At 50.0% G+C, this 23,093-nt stretch overlaps 1 protein-coding gene across 2 annotated transcripts in view; it reads left to right on the plus strand.

Moving 5' to 3' along the window:
* Positions 1-22,504, plus strand: part of MNT (MAX network transcriptional repressor) — a gene marked incomplete at its 5' end in the record, with an annotated part of 43,436 nt that extends 20,932 nt beyond the window's left edge. For both annotated transcript variants that reach the window (XM_082008499.1, XM_082008500.1), the window contains 2 exons: positions 19,882-20,074; positions 21,686-22,504. In XM_082008499.1, the coding sequence (XP_081864625.1) occupies positions 19,882-20,074; positions 21,686-22,401 (909 nt within the window). In that variant the 3' untranslated portion in view covers positions 22,402-22,504. The remainder of the gene's footprint in view (positions 1-19,881; positions 20,075-21,685) is intronic.
* Between the last annotated feature and the right edge of the window lie 589 nt (positions 22,505-23,093).

Below are 23,093 nucleotides of genomic sequence, written 5' to 3' on the forward strand. Positions count from 1 at the left end.
CCAATAGACCTCACATACTTTGGCTGGAATAAAGGGTGCTGAGGACTGTTCACAATGGGCTTTTCCACAGTAAAGCGTCATCTTTTTTCCTTGCCTTCTTCTCATTTTCCTCAGTCTCTCTCAAATGCCATTTCATTCCTGTGTTCAGAAGTATTGCGCACTGACTACTTGCATCAACTTTACTTTGCAGAGTCAGAAATTACTCGTGACCTTTCAGAATTAGACAAACTCAGTCCTCCTCACTAGCCTTCACCGGGGACTTCCCTTGCAGACCCTTTGGTTGGGGCAAACTCTAACGGTACCCAGCCACTGGAGGACGGCAAACAAAAGGAAAAAAAAATCTATGCTGCTTAAAAAGGTCACTTTGGGAGATGTGGTTGTGTTGCAGCCTAATGGGTGTTAGGAAAGACAGGAGCCTTTCATTTCATTTCAGGCAGGCTGGTGTCGGTAGAGATGACCCTCCATGAGCAGTAAGGGAGACGGAGTGATCTGATCGCCCGCTCTCACGTTCGGAAGTCGAGTCCGGAGTCAGGGCGTCGCGAACGGAGCTGTTTCTGGGGTGGTAGCTGGTGTTCTGTGAATATTGATGCAGGTGCAGACCTATCCATGAGCAGACTCTGCTCTCTGGCAGCGTTTTTATTCTGTGTTTTTGGAAGATAGCTTAAAATTCTCTTTGAGGGTGTCGGTGGGGATGGCCGGCTCTTCCTCTCCCTCTTCTCTGTATCTGTTGTGAAATGCTTTGAGGCTTAGACGCAGTGCAGTTTTGTGCTACCTACAAGCATGTGTACCAACATCTCCATAAATTGCTAGGAATTAAACTCCAGTCACGTCATCTTAGGAAGCGTAAACCACTTTTATGATGGTCCAGAAGGTATTCACAGATTCAGAACCGCGTTTTGTTTCCTGTAGGTTTCTGTCACGCAGTGTCCATGTCAGCGCCGCCTCTGAATTGCTCTTCCCCGCACGGATCCAGCCTGTTTTACTTGACTGGGGTCGGGTCTGTCGAGCTGACTAGTCCGGTGTGTCCGTGCTGTTCTGTGTGCCCACCATCTGGGGCTGAAGGAGGTCTCGGGGGGAGTCTGACTGCAGTGTATTTAATCATTCGGTGAAGTGAAAATACAGAAGTTCTGATGGTGAACGTCGCAGTATTTGCGTCCTGATGTTGGTGACTGTCGTGCTGTAGGTGGCTGTATCCGCACAGCTCTGGTTTACCTGCCGTGCTGCCCGCGCGTGCCACAGGCGGCGTGGCTTGCAGGAGAAGTTGCTGAGGAAGCGCCTCTTGGGTGCGTGGTGCCGGTGTCTCGGAAGGTCCCCGATTCCCACGTTCTGGGGAGCGCGCAGGCAGCAGCCCTTGGCCTCTCCTACCAGTTTCAGTGCAGGGAATGGAACTCTTGCCCAAGCGTCTCTCCAGCTTCCCGCTCGCGGGCGGCCTTGCGGGTAGTGGAGCCGCTTTTGCGGTGGGCACGCGGGGCCGGGGGGCACTGGAAGTGCATGCGGGAGCAAGGCCCGACCGCGGCCCCGAGGCCGGGGGCTGCGGGCGCAGCGCAGGCTCCCCTGCCAGCAGTCTGCCCGGCGTGCGGCAGAGGAGCGCTGCCCCGTCGCCCGTGATGGCCCGCGGGTGGCCGCAGCGCTGGCGCGGGGCTGGCCTGCGTGCTGCTGCTTCGGTCTGTCGGCGCGGCGGAGGGGTGGAGGCGGCTTGGCAGTGGCCTCCGCGGGGCTGTGCGCCCGAGCCATGGCCTGCGGTCGCGCGGAAAGTTGGAGCTCTCTGTTTACGTGGCCGAAAAACAGTTTGCTGGAAATCTGATCTGAATTTTCAGAGTGCAAGAGTAAAAACGAATATTTTTCATAATTCAGTTTGAATTTAGCTTCGATCTGGCTCAACAAAAGTACTGTGCGTCAGTGCGGGGATGGGCTGAACTGCTGCAGCTGACGCTCGCCTCTCCCAGGGGTTACAGAGAGCAGTGGGGCTGTGGCCTGGGCTGGGCAGCCTCTTACCAGCCCAGGTGGGGTGAGGTGAGCCCAGCCTAACCTGCAGACAGGAGCACAGAGCTGGTCCTGATTACGAGAAATGCCAAAACCATTGCCCTCTTGGCAGCGAGTCGCACGCCAGACTCGGCGTGTTTCACTCGGCAGGCTTGGTGCTTACCTCTCTCCTTTGAAAAGAGAAGAGGGGGATTGTACAAAGGAGATTTAAAAGTAAAACCTCTTATTCTCAACATAGCAAAGTAGTTCTTCAATACAGGGAAAAAAAGCACACCAAAAAACCAAACGCAAATGAGTCTTGCAGAGGAGGAGTGCAGCATGCCGGCCCTGAAGCTCTGCTTAGCTGATGATCTGTGCCCGCAAGGAGTATGACAGAGCACTAACTGTTGCAGCCTCTCTTCCTGCAAAATCCTTTTTCCCCATTCCAGCTGGAACTTCTTAGAAACAGGCTGTTTGTTTCCTTGGCTGGATTGAAATATTTCTATCATCTGCATCAAATCAGATAAGTTGGAAAGTTAAATTCCGAACTTCCCATGGAGCTGTCATTTTAATTTATCCTTCGAGTTGGGCTTGTGCTCTGCAACAGTAAATTAGAATCTCTGCAATTAAACACACTGTTGCACAAAGGAAATTAGGCTGAACGCAGCTGGAAGTTAATAATCCTTTTAAATGGTGATTCAGTTTTGGGCGGTGTAGGCTGTTGTGCTGTGGCCCTTGGCTGAGGGAGTTGTCTCGGGGGGTCACGGCAGCAGCGTGGGCTCCGGTCCCGCACGGCGGAGCCCGTGATGAAGCATATTTGTTAGACAGGCCGCCTTGCCCTTCGTTCTTTGCCTTCCTCCCTGCAAAACATGAGTGAAAATGTTGGAGGCCTCCAGGAAATTTCTAAGGTGCGTAAAGCGACGTGGAAAAAAACACAGTGGGGAGAAAATACTGCTTGCTTTGAGAGAGCAGAGCCCCATCCCCTCGTCTGGGGCAGGCCAGCACCCGCCGCTGAAGCGACATCCCCCAGCAGAGAGCAAGCAGGACAAGCCCGTCATCCCACCGAAGAGCCATGCTGCGAGAGGGAATGGCACCGCGCTTCGCTTCTGCTGGAGAAGGAGCTGCTGGGGCGGCCAGGGAGCGGAGCCCTGCGCAGCAGACGTCAGACACAGTTCCTAGCCAGGACGTCTGTGCAGCTGGGTGTTTTGATTTGATTCTCTTTGAAGGATTCCTTGCCCCCTAGGAAATGTTGTAATTATCTTAGTTGGAAGCTAATTGAAGCCCTTAAGCAAGACTGTTTTCTCTTCTGTGTTCCCAGACTGTGTCTGTCACTATGGTACCTGAACCCCTTCCCGTTTCAGGGGTTATTTTCTATTGCATCTTTAGTGTAGGACGACATCCAGGTGATTTGCTCACCGGGTGACGTCGGGGCAGCCAAACGAGACAGCTCACGAGCGGCACCGCCACAGCCCGGCAGATGTCGGATCATGCCGCAAGTCCTGCTTGTTTGCCAGTTTCCCCACTGCAGCCAGAGTCAAAGGCTGAGTAAATAATAATGTGCTTACAAAATGTTAGACACAGCTGAGCTTCCCAGGGTGCGCAAGAGGCGAAGAGTAAAATCCTTTGAAGATGGCGAAGCGTGGCACTATGATCCAGGTTATGGCACGTGCTGCTCAGATGCTTCCAGAAGTATCACGGGGGGAAGTGCTGTGATGATAGATGCTGGGCCTTGGTGCTACCAGAGGAGTATTTGCTCTGGTTAAGAAATGGACTTTGCTTACAAATTCACAGAACTCATCTACCAGTCCTGCTTGCTACTTGTAGTATTAGAGAAAGAAAATAGCTGTGATGAACTCATGGTTTATAATACGACCGGTTTGTTCTTTATGGCCTCAGGAAGGGTAGGACTTCTTCCTGCCCCAGGACCTGGGGTTGGCATTGCACCCCGCGTCCCGCTGACATGGTGGGTATTGGAGCAAGGCCGCTGGCTGGCACTAGCTGAAAACTTGCCTCTTGGGCCATGCCTGTATTCTTCCCAGGAATCACCCAGATAAATTTTTGTTGCAAACCAGTCTTTTGGTTGTTCTAGTTATATGCGCTTAGAGAAATGTATAAATGAGTGGCAAAGCCATTTACAAGTCAGAAGGCTGCTTGTGTGAACAGGCTGCAGGCCTCTGGCCGTCGCTTGAACTGCAGACCAGCTAGCCAGAGAAGTATTTTACCAAAGTGAAATAGTCTCCATCTTTATGATGGAAACCTTCCCCTTCCAAACCCAGCAGAGGCTGGGGCAGGTGCTGGGCTGCAGCTCCTTCCCCACTCCTCACAGTGAGTGGGAGCGGCACCTTACAGTTTCCGTGGTCTGATTCCCTCCTCAGGAACTAAAAAAAAAAAAGTTCACGCTAAAAAAAAAAAAAAATTATGGTGTACTGGACTCAAGGTAATTGACATCTCCTTAGATTCCCAAGTAAATGACTGCATTGTTCATTTTGGGGGAAGTGTGCCTAATTTCCTCATCTGATTACAAATTGCAACCCCAGCGGGCTTCCTCAGCTGAACTGGCTTCACACGGCCGTCCTGTGGCCTCAGCCGACCTGCTGGCTAGGTCACTGCTGTCCGGATCGATGTTATTTTCCTTTGTCCTATGTAACTGCTTTAGACTGAAGTTAAAGCAAGGACAAAAGCTCATAGGTCTCTGGTCGTTGTCAGATGGAAAGAAAAATAGTAGTTCAGCAAACTCAAACCATGGGCGCGAGTGTGAAATAGGCGTTAAGGGAGGATTATCCTGGGCAGGAGAATGGACTCTATCCCTTCGTAAACAAAAAACCATAGCGCTGCGGTGGGAGGATGTGTCAACATCAGCCATTGTACATCGATGCAGGAGACTCTCGGTTCGTCACCGTTAGCGCGTTGATTACTTTGACTATCCGGGTGCCTGCTTCCTCCTTCGTCACTGCCGTTTGCTTCGTGCGCTCTTCTGCCAGCTCCCCTCTCCGTGCAGTATGTTCTCAACAGTCACCCACCAAGCTGAGAGCACAGGATGCTGTGTAAGACAAACAACAAATTGCAGAGCTGATTCCTCACCTCCTGCCAGGACTAGAAATCCATCATGAACTGACTTACCTGTGCTCATCAGTAATGCTAATTGTTTATATGAGATGTTGAAATTGTTTATCCTCACCTAGTCTCTTTTGGCTTTTCGGACTGCCTGAAGCAACACCCTGTGCACCTAAAAACAGTGCAGCTTCCCTTCGATGCCAGCAATAAACAACAGAATTGACTCCCTGAAGGGCAGAATGTGTACACAGTACCGTCCAAGGATGTCTAAATAGCGCATGTAAAAACACTTTTTTGTGCTGTCCTTTTTAAGCTGATCTTGTGAAAATGTGAACAGACCAGTTACTGTTTCACATTTGTTAAGTTTTCCTGTTAATAACCTCTTCTTTTGGTTTGATTTTATTTATTGGTTCGTCAGTGCCTGAACACAGTAGTTCACCCCTGTCTAGTGTAGAAGACCAGAACAAGACCAGTGGATTTTTGAAGTCCCATGGTAATCCTTGAGTGAGGGTTTAGGTGTAACATAGGTAAAGGGGCACACTGCAAACGTGCTGGTTCCTGAGGTAGGGAGATGCCGTACCACAGACGGAAAACCCACACATCTGACCTTGGCATTTGGTCATGTATAAAGAATGGAGCTCACTTACATTCAGGCACTGCAGTAGCTGGATTATTGATCAAAATGCATAAGCCAAACTATGATCCTGAACCCAGTTAAGTTCCCCACCTTCAAAAGTGTAGCTGTAACTTATTTTTTTATTCTATGCCAGCTACTAGGTGAATGTACTTATCTTCTATAAAACTTGCCTAGTAAGACCGGACCCATGAGTACTTTCAGTGCCTCCTTCATGTGAACAGCACTCACGTGCCAAGCAGTGCTTCTTCCTGTTGTTTACCTGACCCGATCAATTGAGTCTATCTTGTCTAATTAGCCTGAATTTCATTGCCAATAATAAGGGCTTCCAGCAACAATAGGCTGTGGTCATACAACATGGTATCACCCGTAGATTTCAGAAAGTGATGAGAAATAAGACCTTTAAAAAAATAGTGTTTAATAAAGTAAAGCAAGTTGGAACCTGCTTACAAATGTAAAACAGGTAAGAATTAGGGTGCAGGGCTGATCTTCCACAGGAATCAGTGGGAGCTGCTCATGCACAGCAAGTGCAGGGTCTAGTTCCTGCCCTTAACAGAGTCATTGAAGGATTGATTTTAGCTTCAGAGGCATGATATGGGGCTACATCGATCTGGGAGATGGGGTGCTTGACCTGAGAAGCCAGGGGGTGCTCGGAGAGCTTCCAGTCCCTTGGCACTCAGCGTGCCAGCTGAGCCAGGCAGACAGAGTTGCCACTGCCAGACGTGTTTTAATAGCTTCCAGCGTGTAGCCTGGGACTGGGCGTAGCACGCAGTAGCACCGACACCGTTTTCCCTTTGGGTGACTCCTGCGGTCATTGAGTAGAATAAACATGGGATTCCCACCTTGAATCAGACGGTTCCAATCAGTTTGGTACTCGAGCGGGCACGTCCACCAAAACTGATGTGGGCTCCCAGGCAACTGCGGGCGTCTGAAATCAAATCCTGTGGCGTGCCTCCCCTGCTGCAGCGCGGGCTGCCTGAAGGGAGGCTCCATTCGGAGAGCAGTCAGTGGGTTTTTATTTGCAGGAGCGGCCACAAAATGTGTCATGCAACAGAGTGTTTAAAAATGCCCAGTGTTTAAAAATGCCCAGTGTTTGAACCTTGTTGAGTGGAAGCTGTTTCTTAACCTCTGCCAAAAGGGATGGTGTGTTTCTGTTTTTTGTAAATGTCTTGTGACTCATATACGAGAGTTTGGAAAGGGCAAACAGAATTATAAATCTTGTACGTGTTTTTTTGTTAGAGAATCTACATCTATCGTACTGCTGTCGTTTAAGTAGTAGTTTAAAGAAGGACTCAAGTTGTAAAAACCAAAACAACCTGTAAGAGGAGCACAGCACAGGGTTTCGAAATGATGGTTTTGTCAGTTTAGGTGCTGTTGCTCATACTGGTTGTCATCTGGTGTCAGAGAGCCGGCACGGGAGAGAAGACGGTGCACGTGACATGACGAAAGCCATGATAATTACAGCTGGGTTGCATGGGCTTTATTTTACGTGTAATATTGCAGAAGTCACCTACCTTTAAAACAAGGCAAAACCCCCAAACTAACAAAAAACCTCACTGTCATCGTTAACTGGTTGGTTTGTTTTGTGTTTTTGCTCTTCCCTGAGAGCCTGGTAGGGAAGAGGTCAGGGGTGCCGTGGCACAAGCTCCAAGGGTAGTTTGGATCCCTGTTCTTGTTAGCAGTAGCAAAGGTGTGTGCTGATGCTCTTCAAAATTACAGTGCAGTGGTTACTGACCGATTAAGATTACAAACAAATAGTTGCAAGAAAATGATAATCATTGCACGTGCCCAAGTGCAGCAGAGCTCAGGCCACGTTACACAAAGCTTTGCAGTCGCAGATGTCGGCGGCAACCTTGCTAGACATTGTCAACTACAAAATAATAAATGGGGGAGGCTTTGAAACTGTCTGTCATACAGCAAGCAGGAAGATGGTACCAGCTTAATCTCCTGTTGTCATGTCGATGTTACTCTGATGTGATAGAAATACTGATAAAACATGCTTGGGAGGCTGTGAAGATACGAGTAAGATTTTTACAAGGCTCCCTGTCTCAGTTGTTATTTATCAAAAATTAATCGTGACTCTGGTCCTGCCAGTGCCTTGGACTTGCCCTGCAAATTCGTGTGGTTTTATCCAAGCGCTTTTCTGTGTGCAGCTGTGACTTCTTTTTTGTCTCTCTCTTCACTGCCGCTGCGGGGAGGACCCGCGCAGGCCATGGGAAGCTGGGCGACCTGGTGAAACAGCGAAGCTGCTTCTGCACAGGATGTTAACACGTGCATCAGATAAATCAGAATAAGCGGATTAATTTTTTTTCCCAAATTTATTTTTCTTCTGTCTTACCCATCTTTGACGTCATGATGAATAAACCTTTATCAAGTTTAGGTTTAGAACATCCCTCTCACTGTGGACTTCTTACTGTTTTATTAAATCCCTCTTGGTGACAAACTGTTCGTTCTGGACAGCTGGTATCGCACACATAGGAGAAAATACAGTTCACAGCCTGATTATGAGGGTGTCAAACAGGGACTGTTGGTCCTGTGCTGAGATATATCTTGAACTGAATAACCAGGCTGCGCAGGTCAGCTTGAGACAGCATTTAGGGAAAATTATGTCTTTGAAAATTATGACTTTGGTGACAAGAGGAAGGTAGATGGCAGGTGACGTGTTGTCCTGTACAAAGTAGGTGCGAGTTGGGTGCTATCTGTTGGGCAGATACCTGATGATTCACTGTATTTTGGGAAAACGGGAACTGGCTCCCTGATAGTGGATGTGCATTTTCCTGCAGCATTAGAAAGAACAAGTTTTATTTTCCTCTTCTTCCCAAAAAGCCTGAGGTCTCTGAGTGGAAAGTATCTCTAAAAGAAGATTGATTTCATTCTGCAAACATTCTGCAGTGATGTTGGTGTTGCACAGGTTGTGTGGGTTTGCAGAAAGCTGGTCGATTCTTGCTATGTTCTGCTCTGCTCTTCAGAGCAGTGCGTGTCGTGATTCAGAGCTCATCGTCCCCAGCAGCTGGCACCTTCCTATCACTTTGTATATAAGGATTTCATGGGGCTTTACTTACTCTCAGCCCGGTGGGGTGTGCTGTACTGTGCAGAGGAGCTTCAGCCTTGGGATCACCTTCACAAGCAACAGTGGGAGTACTGGCGGTGTGCAAGCATGGTGGGCACAGCCGGCACTTGCAGCCCTCAGCCCTTCAGGATGGAGGCAGAGACTTTCACTCGGGTGCACTGCTTTGGTTCGTGGCCTTGCACGGGTGCCAGAGGCGGTTTGTGTTTAACAACTGGGTTTTGCGTCCTCCCGCTGCTGCTGTGGCCGTAACAATAGGGGAGGTAGGTCGAGAGAAATCCAGTGGTGACCCAGATCTGCTCCAAGGGCCGTAGGTAGAGTCATCGGGATGTGAGTAGCTGGCACTGACCTCCTTCCGAGGATGGAGAGGCAGGGAGGAGAGGTGGTGTGGGAGGATGGCATGCTTTTCTGAGTTATCAGGACTTCAGCTTCCCAGACCCGCTGCCACAGTGCGTGTGCGGTGGGGTGGTGGTCCTCTTCTGCTGGGGATGGTGGTTCTCTCGGAGCTCGTGGTTGTTGGGACTGCCATCACCTGCCAAAACTGTGTTTTGGGAGGTGTGCTCCTCTCCCAGGCAAAACCTCACCTCCCTGCTCCCCTGGGCAGCCCCTCAAGGCCCTGGCAGTGTTGAGCTGCTGATGCACAGCTCGCTGGTGCATCTTGCCCATCGGCTGAGCCAGGTTCGTAGGAATACGAACAAAGGGAGCGCTGTACCCGGGACCTGTCCAAAACTCTGCTTTGTCTCCCCCAGCAGCCGCTGTGAGGTGCCTCCAAGAAAAATACAAGAATACTGCAGCAAGTAGATGTAGCGATAATGTGTCTGCACATTAATCTCCTCCTGATCTCTAGCAGTAAGAGGTCTGGCTGTAGCTCTAAAGTGTCACTGCTTTTTGCCCTCCGGAACTGCTGTCTGTACATCGTCACGTCGGCTCAGGAAACGCCTGCGAGGGTCCCGCATCCAGCAGTTGTCGTTAATAATCATCACTCACTGAAATGCAGCACGCTTTATTTTTGCTTGCAGAAAATAATTACAGTTATACCAGAGATACATTTCCCACACCAAATGAAAATAATTTGTTTGGGATAATTTTCCGAATAACAAACACCACAGTATTTTGGGGTATTTGGGCATCCAGAATCCATTAGCATCATTGAAAATGTCTCACATTTCCTGAATGATAGCGATTTTAAAAAAAAAAAAAAAAAAAAAGGAAAACACACAATCAAACTTAACAACTACTCATTGCAGATAATACTTTTTTTTTTTTAACATTGGCTTTCCCTTAACCTTGAAAGTCGCATCAAGGAGTAAAACAGATCTGCTGAACTGGTAGAAGCCAGCATGGTTTTGGTGATTGGCCCTGGACGTGGCTGTGCCTTTCCCTGGCTCATGTTTGTACTGTGTGTTCCAGTCATTTGCTGCTTGCTTTTGTCTTTTTCTGAATTTATTCTTTGGCTTCCTGATTTGGATTCTTCCTACCCTCTACCCTAGTAACTGGTTTGTACTTTGTCCAGAGCGCGGTGCTTCAGGAGGCTGGGTCCTCTTCTGCAAGGCCCCTGCAAATAGCCATGCTTCAGATGTATTTTTGTTCCAGAGATTATGTCCCAATGTCTTTTTTTTTTTTTTAATCAGGAGTCTGAAGCGCTAACAATGCAAATAATAAATGTAAATAACAATCCATGTTCTCATTTTGCCATGATTTCTCTGCTCCAGGCAGATTTCCCATTCCGTGAAGTACTTCCAGCTAGGTATTCATCTCTTCCCTTGCAGCTAGACTGAGCGGTGGTGGGTGCACAGAAGGGTGGTGATGACGAGCCCCTGCCCAGCGCTCTTCTCCTGTACTTGCAGAAGGGCCGGTGCAGCCTCTGCAGCAAACGACTTGCTGGTTCGCTGACGTCGCCCTGCTCGCCGCGTGCGTGCGAGGGTGACATCGCTTCCCAGAACGCCGCAGCGCGCTCCGGCTGCCTTCCGGGCCGGGGGCTGAACGCGCGGAAGGGCCGGGTCACGAGGCTGCTGGCAAATGACCCGTCGCGGCTGTGTGTCTGCGGGCAGACCTGCGCCCAGGGCTTCCCCCCGCGCTGCAGGTGGCCTCGGCCCCTTTGAAGGCTCTGCAGGGTAGCAGCCGTGCCCACGAGCGCGTCGGCCTGCTGCAGGGCGCTGGGGGCGAGACCCGCGAGGGCTGTGGGATGGTCTCTGTTTCACCTCGCGAGTTTTATTTTGGTTTTAGTGCTCCTGTAGAGTGTTAGCTTTGAGAGCTGAGGAGGCTGAAACCGGTGCACAAACGGTGGTAGCCCAAGTCCTTGTCCTGCTCTCCCCCTCCCTCAACGCACAAGCTGACGCTTCTCCGCCGAGAACTGGTCACCGTGGGGCCCTTCCCCACACTTCCCCCGGTGCCGAGCACTTTGCGGTAACATCTCGGAACCTTGGGTCGAGCCCGTCGTGATTTTACGTCGTATCTGGGGAAAGCGAGACTGTCATAGCGAGCAAAAGCTCTCGGGAAAACCCGCGGGGAAACTGCCGTAGTACAGACGGTCTGGCTGTAGCTGCACGTGGGTGAGTTCAGTGGGGCGGCAGCGGTGCCGCAGCGACGTCAGCTGCGGCGGTGGTACTGTGTGCCGCGACCTGTATTTTCCAGTCGGTGATACCAGGCTAGCGCACCCGGCACCGCTGCGGGATTTCGTCTCCAAGAGCCAGCCGAATGAAGCAGTTACCATGGAAACCAGGGCTTTGGTTCCCGTGGCAACCGGCCGGGGTTTCACACAAGCAGAAGGAGAGGTACCACTGTTAGCTCTGCCGATGGCCCGATCCTGGCCGGTGCTGCTTTCTGCAGACTGAGGGGCTGTTGGCATCGGCGGGAGCTCAGGTCCCGGAGGTCCCGGGCGCAGGAGCGGGTCCTTTGCAGGCAGGCTCTGGTGGGTGCCGTCACCCTTGCTGGCGCAGGCAGCCGCCGCTGGTGTCCGCGCTCGCTGCGGAGGCTGGAGACACCGGCCTGATGCCGTGGGGGGAACCAGCTCGCGGTTTCCTTGCTTTTCTGGGCTCGCCTTCATTGCAGCAGGTGGGGTTGAGTTGGGGCGAGCGATTCTCTAGATGCTGGGCTTTAAACAAACTGCTCGTCGCACCTGAAGAACTTCATCGAAAATGTAGCGCGATTCAAAGTAGGAATACCTGAAGTTGATATAACTAATGCAAAACCCCAAAGTACTCAGGTGAGCGTGGCATCTCTGCCAACAGAGTCTTGGGGGCTGGGGCTCTTTGGGGGCTGCAGGTTCCTCAGCATCCCTCTGTCTTCTGATGTTTCTGGTTGCAACATTTGTGGGAACAGGCTGGTGGGCTACTTGTGCTGTAGATCTGTTGCACTGTGGCAGTCCCTGCAAGGATAAGTTCCTTTCCTTAGGATTTAGCTTTTTTCCCACTATATGTAGGAATCGGCACTCTTTACAGCAGCGGAAAGCCCGACTGGCTGGGTCAGGTCTGTTCCGAATCGCGTGGAGGTCCTGCAGGTGGGATTGCTGCTCAGGGACCTCCCCTGGCCCAGCAGCTTCTGGTTTGCCGCAGCGGCTGCGATCCCAGTAGTAAAGAGTTGAAGAATCTGGTTCAAAATGGCAAATCACCTTCATTATTGCTCATTGATGAGGAATTTCTAATCAGTAATAGATTACAGTAATCATGTAATAGAACACAACAACTGAAGTACACTTTTGGAAAAGCTCATAATTGAAAGTGTGTTTTTTAAATTGCTAGTATAATGTTTATAAGGGGAGCTTTTTAATAAGACCTTTTAAACCTCACTAATGCCAACTACAAGGCTAGCATTATTCTTGAGGCAAGAGAAAGCATTGGGGGCATTATTTTCAATCTTGACATAAGAATAGGCAATTTAATTACAGCCAGCTATAAAATGGAAAATTCTTTACAGTGACAAAGGGCTGGTGCTGCGTAGTGACAACAGCAGTTTGTGTCTGGTTTGTTTACCAAATAATGGCATCTGGGATGCACGCAAGGACCAAATAGCAGCTCTGAAACAGCGAGAAGAGCGGGCCCAAAGGAGCAAAACGTTACAACTGGTGTTGCATCGGGCGTTTGCTGCCACTGCAGTTGTGCTGATCTGGCTTCGATAATCCATGTGGGTAAAGGCTGCTTTGAAGCCGACGGCTACATGTAAAGGAGGAGAATCAGATATGGGGAGCGAAAGCAAACCCACATACGGATTTTAATTTGGTCACTGCAGTTTAAATAGAAGACGAAAGGACTGTTCACCACTGCCCTTGCTTCCTTGTCACCGTTTTCACCCACATATGGTAGCAGCAGCCGCTCCGCGCAGTGCGGGTGGTGACTGCGCTGGAGGGGGTTACGGTCAGAGCCGGGTCCCAGGCCCTTGGTCCTCTGCAGGCGTTGCTGAGCAAAGGACTTGCTCTCTGCTTCACACTCAGGCGTGTGTCCTGTGGGACCCCTCTGGTATTACACACTCACTGACGTGTCTGGCTATGTGGTTGAAGTACCTTTTAAATACAGCTTTCACGTTCAAAATTGTTCTTGCAGGGAGGCTGATCCCTGCAGGAAACGGTTAGCGTGCGCTTTATTTGGCCTCAGCTCCCTATTTCACGTGTGGTTAGGTTAAACTGCAAGTTAAACTGTAAATGTGCGGAGTGAAATGATCAACTCGTTTTCAACAGAGCCAGCAGCTGATTTGCAAAAGCCCTGGATGGATTCACATGAAAATGAGGAAACCCATGATTTCTTCCTGGGGTAGATCAGTTTCCCCCACATCAGGATCAGGGTTTATTGGCTCTGGTAGGTGATGCTCTTGTGGAATTTTTTTAAGTGCATAAAAGTGAAAAATAAATCCATTTTAAAGTTGCAGCTTCTATAGCTTCCTTACGCTGTGGAGTAAAAGTTGCCTGGGCAACCAAGGCTTCCAATTTCTTAACATTAAAAAAAGAAATCCTACAATCATCGCTGCACAAACATAAGGAGAAGGGTCTGTGCTGAAGCGTGTTGCTTGGAAAAGAGCAGTCTTGGGGCAGGGAGCGTGTCTGTTGAGCTGGTGGAGACCATGCTGCCGCCTTTGGTACTCGTGGATTGCGCTCAGATAAGTCTCGGCGGCTTTGGGTTGCGAGAGCCCCGCTGCTTTGTACAGAACTGGGAACCAAAACTGTGGATGGCTACACCTGGCCTTCTTCAGCAGTTTGCAGCTCCCAGTGCCCGTCGGTCCTTGCCACCCTGAGGAAGTGGGAAAACAGGAATGCAGAGAACTTCAGTGACTTTTCCACTGTGAAGAAACAGGATCAGTATTTCATGAACCAGGTTAAGTGAAGGATTTTGCACCAGGCAGCTGCAGGCGTGATCCTGTCTCTGTGCTGCTTCTCTGGTTAAACACGGACGTGTGGGGTGGCAGCGGTGCTGGCTGGGTGCAGAAGAAGGAAAGGGCACTGGGTCTGCTCTGACCGGCTCCGTGAGATCGGCGTAGGCTTCCCAAACTGCGGCGTGGCACTGCGTGCAGGGAGGGACCAGTGCACGGTGAGAGCCCGGGCAGTGGCTGCCCACGCAGCAGGCTTTCCCTTAGCCCTTTCTCTGGATGTGCACAGGTCCTCACCCTCGCCAGGGACTAAATCCATGACAAAACGTGAATCTAGGCTAAGCAGAAAACTCAGGAAGCACAGAACTGCCTATCTGGAGGAAACTTGTCTGGATTTTTTTTTTTTTTAACTGTTTCTTATTCAGATAATTTTAAGTCAGGTAAACTTTGAAATCACACAGACTTTCATCTCTCCTAGTATCTCTCAGCCTAAAGCTGCAGTAGATACAGAAGGGAAGGGGGGCAGAGGGTTTTAACAACAATTATTGAAGTCTAGCTGCAAGATCAGCGCTGCAACAGGGACTCCAAGCCTGGACACAGGGTTTGCTAACCATGGGCTTGTGCTAGACCTCAGCTGTCCGTGAGCCCATATTGTCTCTGCAAGTGAAGGGACTGCTGTGATGAGAGAGGAGTCTGCTGCCGGTCCTGCGATGCCCGGGTGCTTGTTGAGCTGCTTGGTATGTGGCAGGAATTTTTGGTCAATTGCTTACAATTACGAGGTTGGGATAGTTTGGTTTTTTAATACTGTAGTGTTCCAGATGCAGCTTAACCTTGGGAGGAGGGACTCCAGCTACCTTGGTTACAGCTGCCAATATCTGCAATGGCAAAGGCGCGTGCTGGTGAGTCCTCTTGCCTGCTAAGCTGGTTTCCTCCTCTGACAGGCAACGCCATTCGGTTTGAACTCTCCTCAGGATTTCTCACCTTTTGGTGCCACCATCCTTAAAGTAGTGACTTCAGGAGTCTGGGGGACTCCAGACGTGTCCCCTGCTGTGGGGACCATGTCCTGAGAGAGACAGCAAAACAGTGCAAAGGCAAACAGCATCTGCTGGGCAGGGAATTCAGGAACAAGGGTTTGAGTCTTCAGGCCAAGGTGAAACCTGGGCAAGTGTATCCGTCAGGATCTTGGCAGGCAGCTTAATTGTTATCCCAGGTACCAGCACCTTACCAGAGCCCTTGCCATTGCCATTCCCAGCGGCCTGGGAAGCGGGTCGGATGGCAGTTACTGACCTGCAGCTGCCCCAGACACACGTGCCTCTGCTTGAGGGAAATTTCGGATCCTGAAAGACAGGTGGTCAGGCGTTTGTATTAATTCCTTTTATTGAAATTCCATTCTTAATCAGCTATTTTGCTGTATGTAGCTTCAGGGTCCCCTCTGTCCATTTCGGTTCTAGCCTTACATGCCAATTCTGCTGGAAGATCCCAAAGGTTTGGGTTTGGTGAAAGGAGTGTCTGTGTGGCTGCTGCTTCTTTTAAAACTGGTGTGGCTTTTTTTTTTTGTTCATTGCGTAGGATCTGTTGTGATACTGCTGATGTTGTAAGAAATCCCTGTTTTGGAAAAAATGTACTAGAGACCAGTGTGTGTCTCTAAAGGTGTTTTGTGTTTGGGAGTAGGTAGGTGAGCAAAGTCGGAATGACTAAGGTTTGTCTGTTGCTGTGGACTTTCTGGCACCTGACGTGGGCAGGATGATTTGCAGAAAATAACCTGTCGGTGGGCAGATGCCAGATAGCCGTCTGTCTGAGGGGCTGCTGGTGATGCTGGTCAGAGGGGACACAGGGAGACGTGCGCCCACCCTCTTCCATACCTGTCACTGGTGGGAAGAAGTACGAAGGCAGGAGGGTGGCTACTCCTTGTGCCCTCTCCGCAGGTTCCTGTGGCTGCTGCACAGAGGCCGGCGGGTCAAGGTCAGGTCTGTTCCTGCTCCCAGGCTCAGCTTCAGATGCAGGGCACGCACACAGCCCCTGCAGAGCCTGGCGGGGTCTGTGCCCTGCAAGGCCAGGTCCCACAGACAGCGGGGCAGTGCTTGCAGGGGAGCTGCAAGGCTCCGGTTAATCACACCGAGTTCATTATTAGGCCAAGTAGCAGCTCAGCCGGGAGATCCGTCTTTACCAAGCGAGCCACAGTGAATTGCATCCTAGAATAGTTTTTGAAAGATTACCGGTGCCAGCAGAGGCTCCAGCCCATCTGCTCCTCCAGCCGCCCTAGCGCTCCCCTGGGAGAGCACCCAGCCTGCCAGCACCCCGGCTGGGGGGGCTGTTTGCAGGAGCCCCGGGAGGAGAGTGCGGTCGCGGCAGGGAGAGTGGCTGCCGGGAGCTGGCACCCCGTCAAGCCGTTCCCCAGCGCGGGGAGGGCTGGGGCTGCCGGCAGCGCAGAGGGAGGCAGAGCCGGTGGGGGCCAGGCTTGGAGCGGCGCTGGGATGGGAGCAGTGCCACGTCCTGAAGCCTGTGTTGGAGGAGTGGAGCACCCGGAGAGCGAGCTCCCTGACCCTGCTCGCTGGGAGACTCGTCCTGGTGCTTGCTAAGGGTTTGCCTGCCTTTTCGGTAATTAAAACATTTGTAACTAATTACCAGCTGCCCTCCCATACCTCATAGTCGTGCTTTCCCCTGGTGCTGGGAGTCTTCTCTCGCAGCAGGGAAGGAAGCCAAATCTGCTTGAATATGCTTGTGCTGCACACGATATGGGTGCTGAGGCTGTGTGGATTTCTTTCTTACGCTTCCTGGAAAGCTGTGTTACTGTATTCTGTCCTTCCGTTCTCGTGCCCTGTGAGTAACCACATGGAGAACGTGCTTGGAGAGAAATGCTGCAGAGAGGGGCCGGGCTCCTGTCTGTATGCAGTGATTTTAGTCTCGGGCTTTCTCCTACTTGCTTCTTTCCTGATGAGACAGTAAAGAGGAGGACATTCAGACGAGTTCTTTTCTTGCATATTTAAACCTGAGCACAGGAGTGTGCACCTTCCTCGTTGCCTCAGCTTTGCCCTCTCCCACGCACATCCCGTCGGCTGCAAGGAGATCAAAGCACACATGGAGCATTACTGCGTTTTCTGGGTCAGGCAAAACGCTTCGGCCGCCCTCAGTAGGATAACAGACATTAACTAGCATATGGCTTTTGGCTTCAGCCACATACGGATCTAAACACCGTCTCCAGGCTAGAAGTCAGCGCTGGTGCAGAGCTGGGCGTCCCGGGAGTCCCCGTGCCTGCTTACGTGCATCTCCTGCACCAAAAGACCTTCCCTGCTGCAGACACCCTGCTGTCCCAGGAACTCCTCTCACTGCTGTAGGCTACAGGTCTGCCGGGCTTTCCCAGTATAAAACCTTGGTATTGAGGACTTGGCATATCTGCTGCCTGCTTATGGTTTAAAAAGTAGCGAGAGAGGCAGAACTGCCCCCTTTGCCTGAAAACTGTCCGTTTCGAGAGGCTTTTAGCTGAGCTAAAGCCAGCTGTGCCAGGAGGCAAAGCATAAGCCCTGTTGAGAGGAGTTGTCTCCATTTACACATCCAGAATGATTGTGCCCTGCTAAAATGCCTTGCTTGGCCATTTTAAAAATACTTCCTTTTTTGTTATTATCAGGACAAAGGTACTTTTTCTTTTTCATTTTACTTTTCTGTAAGAAGGCAGGAGTTATTCTAGTCGTCCTGTTGCCCTAGGCTGAATTAAAGGCCGGGCTGAACAGGCTTTAAAGTTATTCCTGGCTAACTTTTGAGATAAAAGACCAGCAGAACTGTTGAAACGCATGAGCTTGAGGTCAGCTTCTGACTGCAGTTGTCCTGGAGCACTTGAGAGGGGAGTAAAGAGCACATATTCAGAAGATCATGAGTCTGATCCTCTGCCGCTTTGCTAAGTATAAAGTTTGTTTTTAAATTTGATGCCTGCCAGCAGTGAGTGAAAAAGAGCATTTGTGCAGGCTCTGTGGAGGTCTGTATAGCTGGTATTTTCAGAAGTGTGTATGTGATTCACATTCCCAATGGTGAAACCCAACTTCAGAAAATAGACAGGCTGTACACGGTTCTGCAGATTTCACTTGTTTTGTCTCTTAAATGCTTATAGTAAGTGCTGACTTGGGCGGAGGGGAACAGGTTCTCTATCCTGTTACTATTCAGTGCTACACTACTGGCTATTGTTCTGCTGCTGCACTGCTCAGTAATTGAGCCCCATCAGATCTATGAGGTTTATATTTCCCAGGAATAGTATTGGGTAGCGTTTGGCATTTTTGTGTACTGTGCTGACTGATGCAGCATCTCCTCCCTTCCCTGCCAATGAACATACCAGATTTGCAGCGCTGGGTGGGCATTAGCAGAAGAGGAGGACATATACTGTTCCTTCGCATTTGACTTCAGGATTTCCCCCGTGACGCAGGGTGTTGTCAGCTCTTAGCCATCTCTGGTAGGTCAGGAGCTCTTGGCGTGGTGAGTGTTGCTCAGAAGCTAATTAGTACTTGTGCTTTTTCTTTTCTTCTGGCCATGTAAAAGTTCCCCCTCTCTCCATGATTTATGTGCTCGTTCCAGGAATGTGCCGTGATTTTGTGTAGACCTACTTGGGCTTGTGCGCCCGAAGCTTGTCTTTTTTCCCCAGCTACTGTCAGTTGGTTTAGTAAAAGATTCTATCTCTTCCTATGCACCTTGTCTTTGAAATACTTCAATACGCCTGTGGTGTTATCTTCCTGCGTAAGAGCAGAGTTTTCTGCACATGGTTTCTATCTTTGTGCCGGGATGTGGGGTTTCTTCCACCTTTCTCAAGCTGTGGGCCAGCAGTCCGTTGCTGTGCAGGAGCACTGCTCTCTGTGTAGATGCTTCCTTGCCTTAGGGATGCTTGGAAACGGGTGTATGTAGTAAAAACTCCATAGCCCCACTCTCCGAGTGGCTGACGGTGGTCTCGTCCTCTCGCCTGACGATCAGAGGGGACTGCACCCGTTTCCCTCCCCTTTGCACCTTCCCACCGGTCTGCGATAAGCCTTAATCCTCTTCAAATATTTCACAAGGCAGGTGAGGCCGATGTTGGGAACTGAGTACTGACCCTGTCGCTCTAAACAGATGTTGAAGTCCAACAAGGAGCTTCCTTGGGCTGAAACAGAAGAGAGGAGTGAACAGAGGGTCCCAGTTTATGTTGCTGCTCCTCCAACAAATACCTGTCTGGGACCTCGGACAGTCTGCTTCGTGGTCCACAAGTGCTCTGCATCCCTGAGTCATTTGTTGGTGTCCTTACAGAGGTTCTTTCTGGCCAGTGTTTGCACACACGTACCGTCGATGTCCTGTGTTTAGCTTAGAAAGTGAGCAGGGTGGAAGTGCTGTACTGGGAAGGGTCTGGCTTCCACATTACAGATATGAGTCCTAGTCATAGTTCAGCACTCTTGGTTCTTATTTTTTTAGTTTTGTTGGGGAGGTTAGAGCAAAAGAGAAGAAAGCAGGAAGAAGATTTCATTTTCTGTCTTTAGAATGGCAGAAATACTTTTTTTTTTTTTTTTTTTTGGAGAGAAAGCCTTACAGCTTTTCCTGAGGAATTCTAGGCTTTAAATTTACCCCTGGAGCCCACGGGACTCACACCTGATCTGGTTAAGCATTTCAGTTTTGGAAGTTCATCAGTTTTCCTTCAGAAAGTGGTTGGCCAAAGTAACCCTTTAGATTTTTGTGGCCAGCTCTTGTCCTTTCCCTTTCTGCCCAAATTTGAAGGGCATAACTATATCTGAACATGTTTTACACCAGCATAACTGGTAATAAAATAAAAAAACCCCGAGCTGGTCATGGGAGTGACCAGGTTAGTGTAGATTATACTTGTCTTTGTTGTCCTTATATTTCTTTGTCTTCCCTCTGTCTTTAGACTTTGAAGCGAAAGGAAAAAGAATATGAACATGAGATGGAGCGGCTGGCAAGAGAGAAGATTGCTACCCAGCAGCGACTGGCCGAATTGAAGAATGAGCTGAGCCAGTGGATGGACATCTTGGAGATTGACAGAATTATTCGACAGACAGTTCAGCCAGAGGATGACCAGGCATCTACCTCGACAGCATCAGGTACCCGTAATTATTCTCTTCTTGTAATAATCACTGTATGTCACTGACACACTTATATCATCGTGGTGGTGATCTTCATTTAGCACCATCAAGGTTTCTTTGAGTTCAGAATAACGTAAAATGTTTCCAAGTGGTTTGTAATCATTGACGTTGGCCTAATCATACACTACCGCTTGTGTAAAGTAAACTGAAAATCGTGCATCAACATTAGGTAGACACGAAGTGCAGATTTGCACAGTCAATCTGCTGATACCTCACGTGGAGATCCCTGCTTTCAAAACTGAGTTTTCCTCTTGCACAGCTATGCATCCCTGCGCGTTAGAACTGAGTGGCGCGTGAGCATCCTGATGTATTTGTGCGCGGATGTGGGAGGGTGTTCAGCCACGTAGAGAAGAAGGAATTGGTACAGGAAGGATCGGCAGAGCATTTGAACAACTTAATGAGCTTTCACGTTGCGTGAAAAGGATTTGCAGTGGAGATGAAATACTAACGACTATCTGACGTGCTGTTCCCATTAAGAAGTTTTGGTGAGATAGGAGAGTGCATGCTTTTCTTCATACCAGTGATCTGCAGCAGGAAGAATAGGCAGTCCGTGGACATACAGTGCTTTCCTTTCCAGAGATGAGGAGGCTGTAGCAGTATGTAACCATTTGCAGCAGTTCCTTCAAATTCTGACAACGTTTGCTCTTGGCACTCCAGGCAGATGATACAGCGCGTTCCAGGAAGGGAAAACCTGAGTTTTCTGGTTTGCTCAGGCTTGTATTGGGCTCATCACCTTTGAACATACTCGCAGACTCCAAGTGTAGGCTGGTGGAAGTTGAGAGTAGGAGTGCTTTGTCAATAGGAGCGTCAGCCGTTCACCTCTCCAGCTGGCTTCTGCTGAAAATGATCGCTTCAAGCTACTACTAACCACAGAGCTTGCAAAAGGGAAGTGTCTTCCCTGGTTTTCCTCCTGCTTCTGTATCTTCTGAGATTTTTAATCTCCACTGCATGGCTCGTCTTGCTGATCTCCGCAGGGTCAGCATGTTCCTGCATTGCTTCGTTAGTTCCTGGACTGGATGAGAGTCCATTTTCCAGAACCAGATGAGGAGCTTGCTGCCATGTTTCTCCATGGCTGTTTCCTTCCTGCTCTGGGAGCAGAAGGGGTGGTACCGATCGGTGGAACAACTGGACAGGAAAGGAAGCCCCGATCCTCTTCCCAGAAGGAGCCCTCTTCAGCCCAGACGGAGTTCAGCGCAGGTGCTCTCTGTCTGCCTCTGCTCACTTTGCTTCCCTTGCCCACTGAGCGAGATCTCTCAGCCCCGAGCGAGCTCTCTCAGCCTGTTGTGAGCACCCCTCTTTAGCTGGGGCTTCGAGCTAGTCATGCCGGCCTGGTTCCAGGTCCTTGGCCCCCAGGCAGGGAGGAGAGGGGTGTGCTGCCCCACTGGGGCGCGGTGGAGCGTGCTGTGCCGTGCTGTGCCGTGCTGTGCCGTGCCGTGCTGCCTGCCCATAGCTCAGTGACTCCTCCTGCTGTTGTCTCTTCCACCTGCGCTGCCTTTTAGGGAGGCTGGTTAGTCCAGTTCGTGCTCTGCTTTCTTTTTTATGGGAGTTTCTTCCTTTCATTTTTTCCAGAGGGTGAAGACAACATGGATGAAGACATGGAAGATGACAGGCCAGTGAACTCATTACCAAAACTAACCCAGCGCCAGCACCCAGAGCTCCTGAAAGCCGTCCCTTCAAACGCTGCTTCTCACCACCCGGCAGTTCTGCCTCAGCACCTGTCCATCCAGCAGAAGCAAACCCCAGCCCACACGCAGCCTCCCATCCAGACACAAGCACTGGTCCAGCCGCAGGCGATCGTCCCTGCACAGACTCACATCGTGGCGGCTTCGACAGTGCAATCGACTGTTATTGCCCACACCGCCACTACCCACGCTTCGGTCATTCAGACTGTCAACCACGTGATTCAGGGTCCACAGACCAAGCACATTGCTCACATTGCACCTTCCACGTCCAGCCCTGTGCAACTTACCACTGCTGCTCAGCCTATCGGCCACATCACTGTGCACCCAGCCACCATCAACCACATGGCCCACCTCGGCCAGCAGCTGCCCATCTACCCTCAGCCCGTGGCTGTCAGCCAGCCCGTGGTGAGCCACATCGCTCACACGATCTCGCACCAGCAAGTGAACGGAACCACAAACCTTGGCCAGCCAGCGGTGATGGCCAAGCCTGCTGTAGGAACCCAAGTTGTCCATCACCCGCAGTTAGTTGGGCAAACGGTCCTAAATCCGGTGACTATGGTAACCATGCCATCATTCCCAGTGAGCACACTGAAGCTGGCCTAGAGGGGATCGTCCGACAGCGAGGTCTTTGTTGGGAACCTTTCCTAAACTCCATACATTCCAACCACGTCTGACTCCACGGGAGGGAAGTACAGAAAATGCCGACTGGCGGGATGCGGGGCTGGGCTGCCCTCAGCCGCCCAGTAACCAGCCTGCCGCTGGCAGCGAGAGACGGGGCCTCTCTGCACTTGAATTCTGCTAATCTGAGAAAACTTCAAAGACAGTTGTTCATGGTGATTTTTTTTCCTTTTATGTGTAATCAGTGAAATATGGATATGATGTTCTTAAGACTTTAATTTTCCCCTTTTATGTGTTGCTTCTTTGTAGAATAAAAATTGCTGATCTCTTCATTGAGACATTGCGTAGAATGGGAAAAAAAAATCATAGAAGTCTATATTTATATATATGTGTGTATGTGTGTGTATATATATGTATATACATATATATATAAATATAACATTTGAAGAAGGCCTTTTGTAAGGTTGATTATTTTGCAGGATTATAAGACAAAATTCATTTTTGGAGGAAGAAGACAGAGTGTCCTCTCTAAACAAGAAACTTTAAGATAGATGGTTTGGTGGACCAGGGTACACATACAGTGACAAAAAAAAAAAAAGTTAAACCATGTTAAAGGTATTTCCCATCAATATATTACATTTCAAAAAAACATCTAAAATCACTGTGACTTGTTATGG

This window comes from Phaethon aethereus (genome assembly GCF_964289735.1).
Source record: "Phaethon aethereus genome assembly, chromosome: 19".
In the NCBI taxonomy this organism is placed as follows: Eukaryota; Metazoa; Chordata; class Aves; order Phaethontiformes; family Phaethontidae; genus Phaethon; species Phaethon aethereus.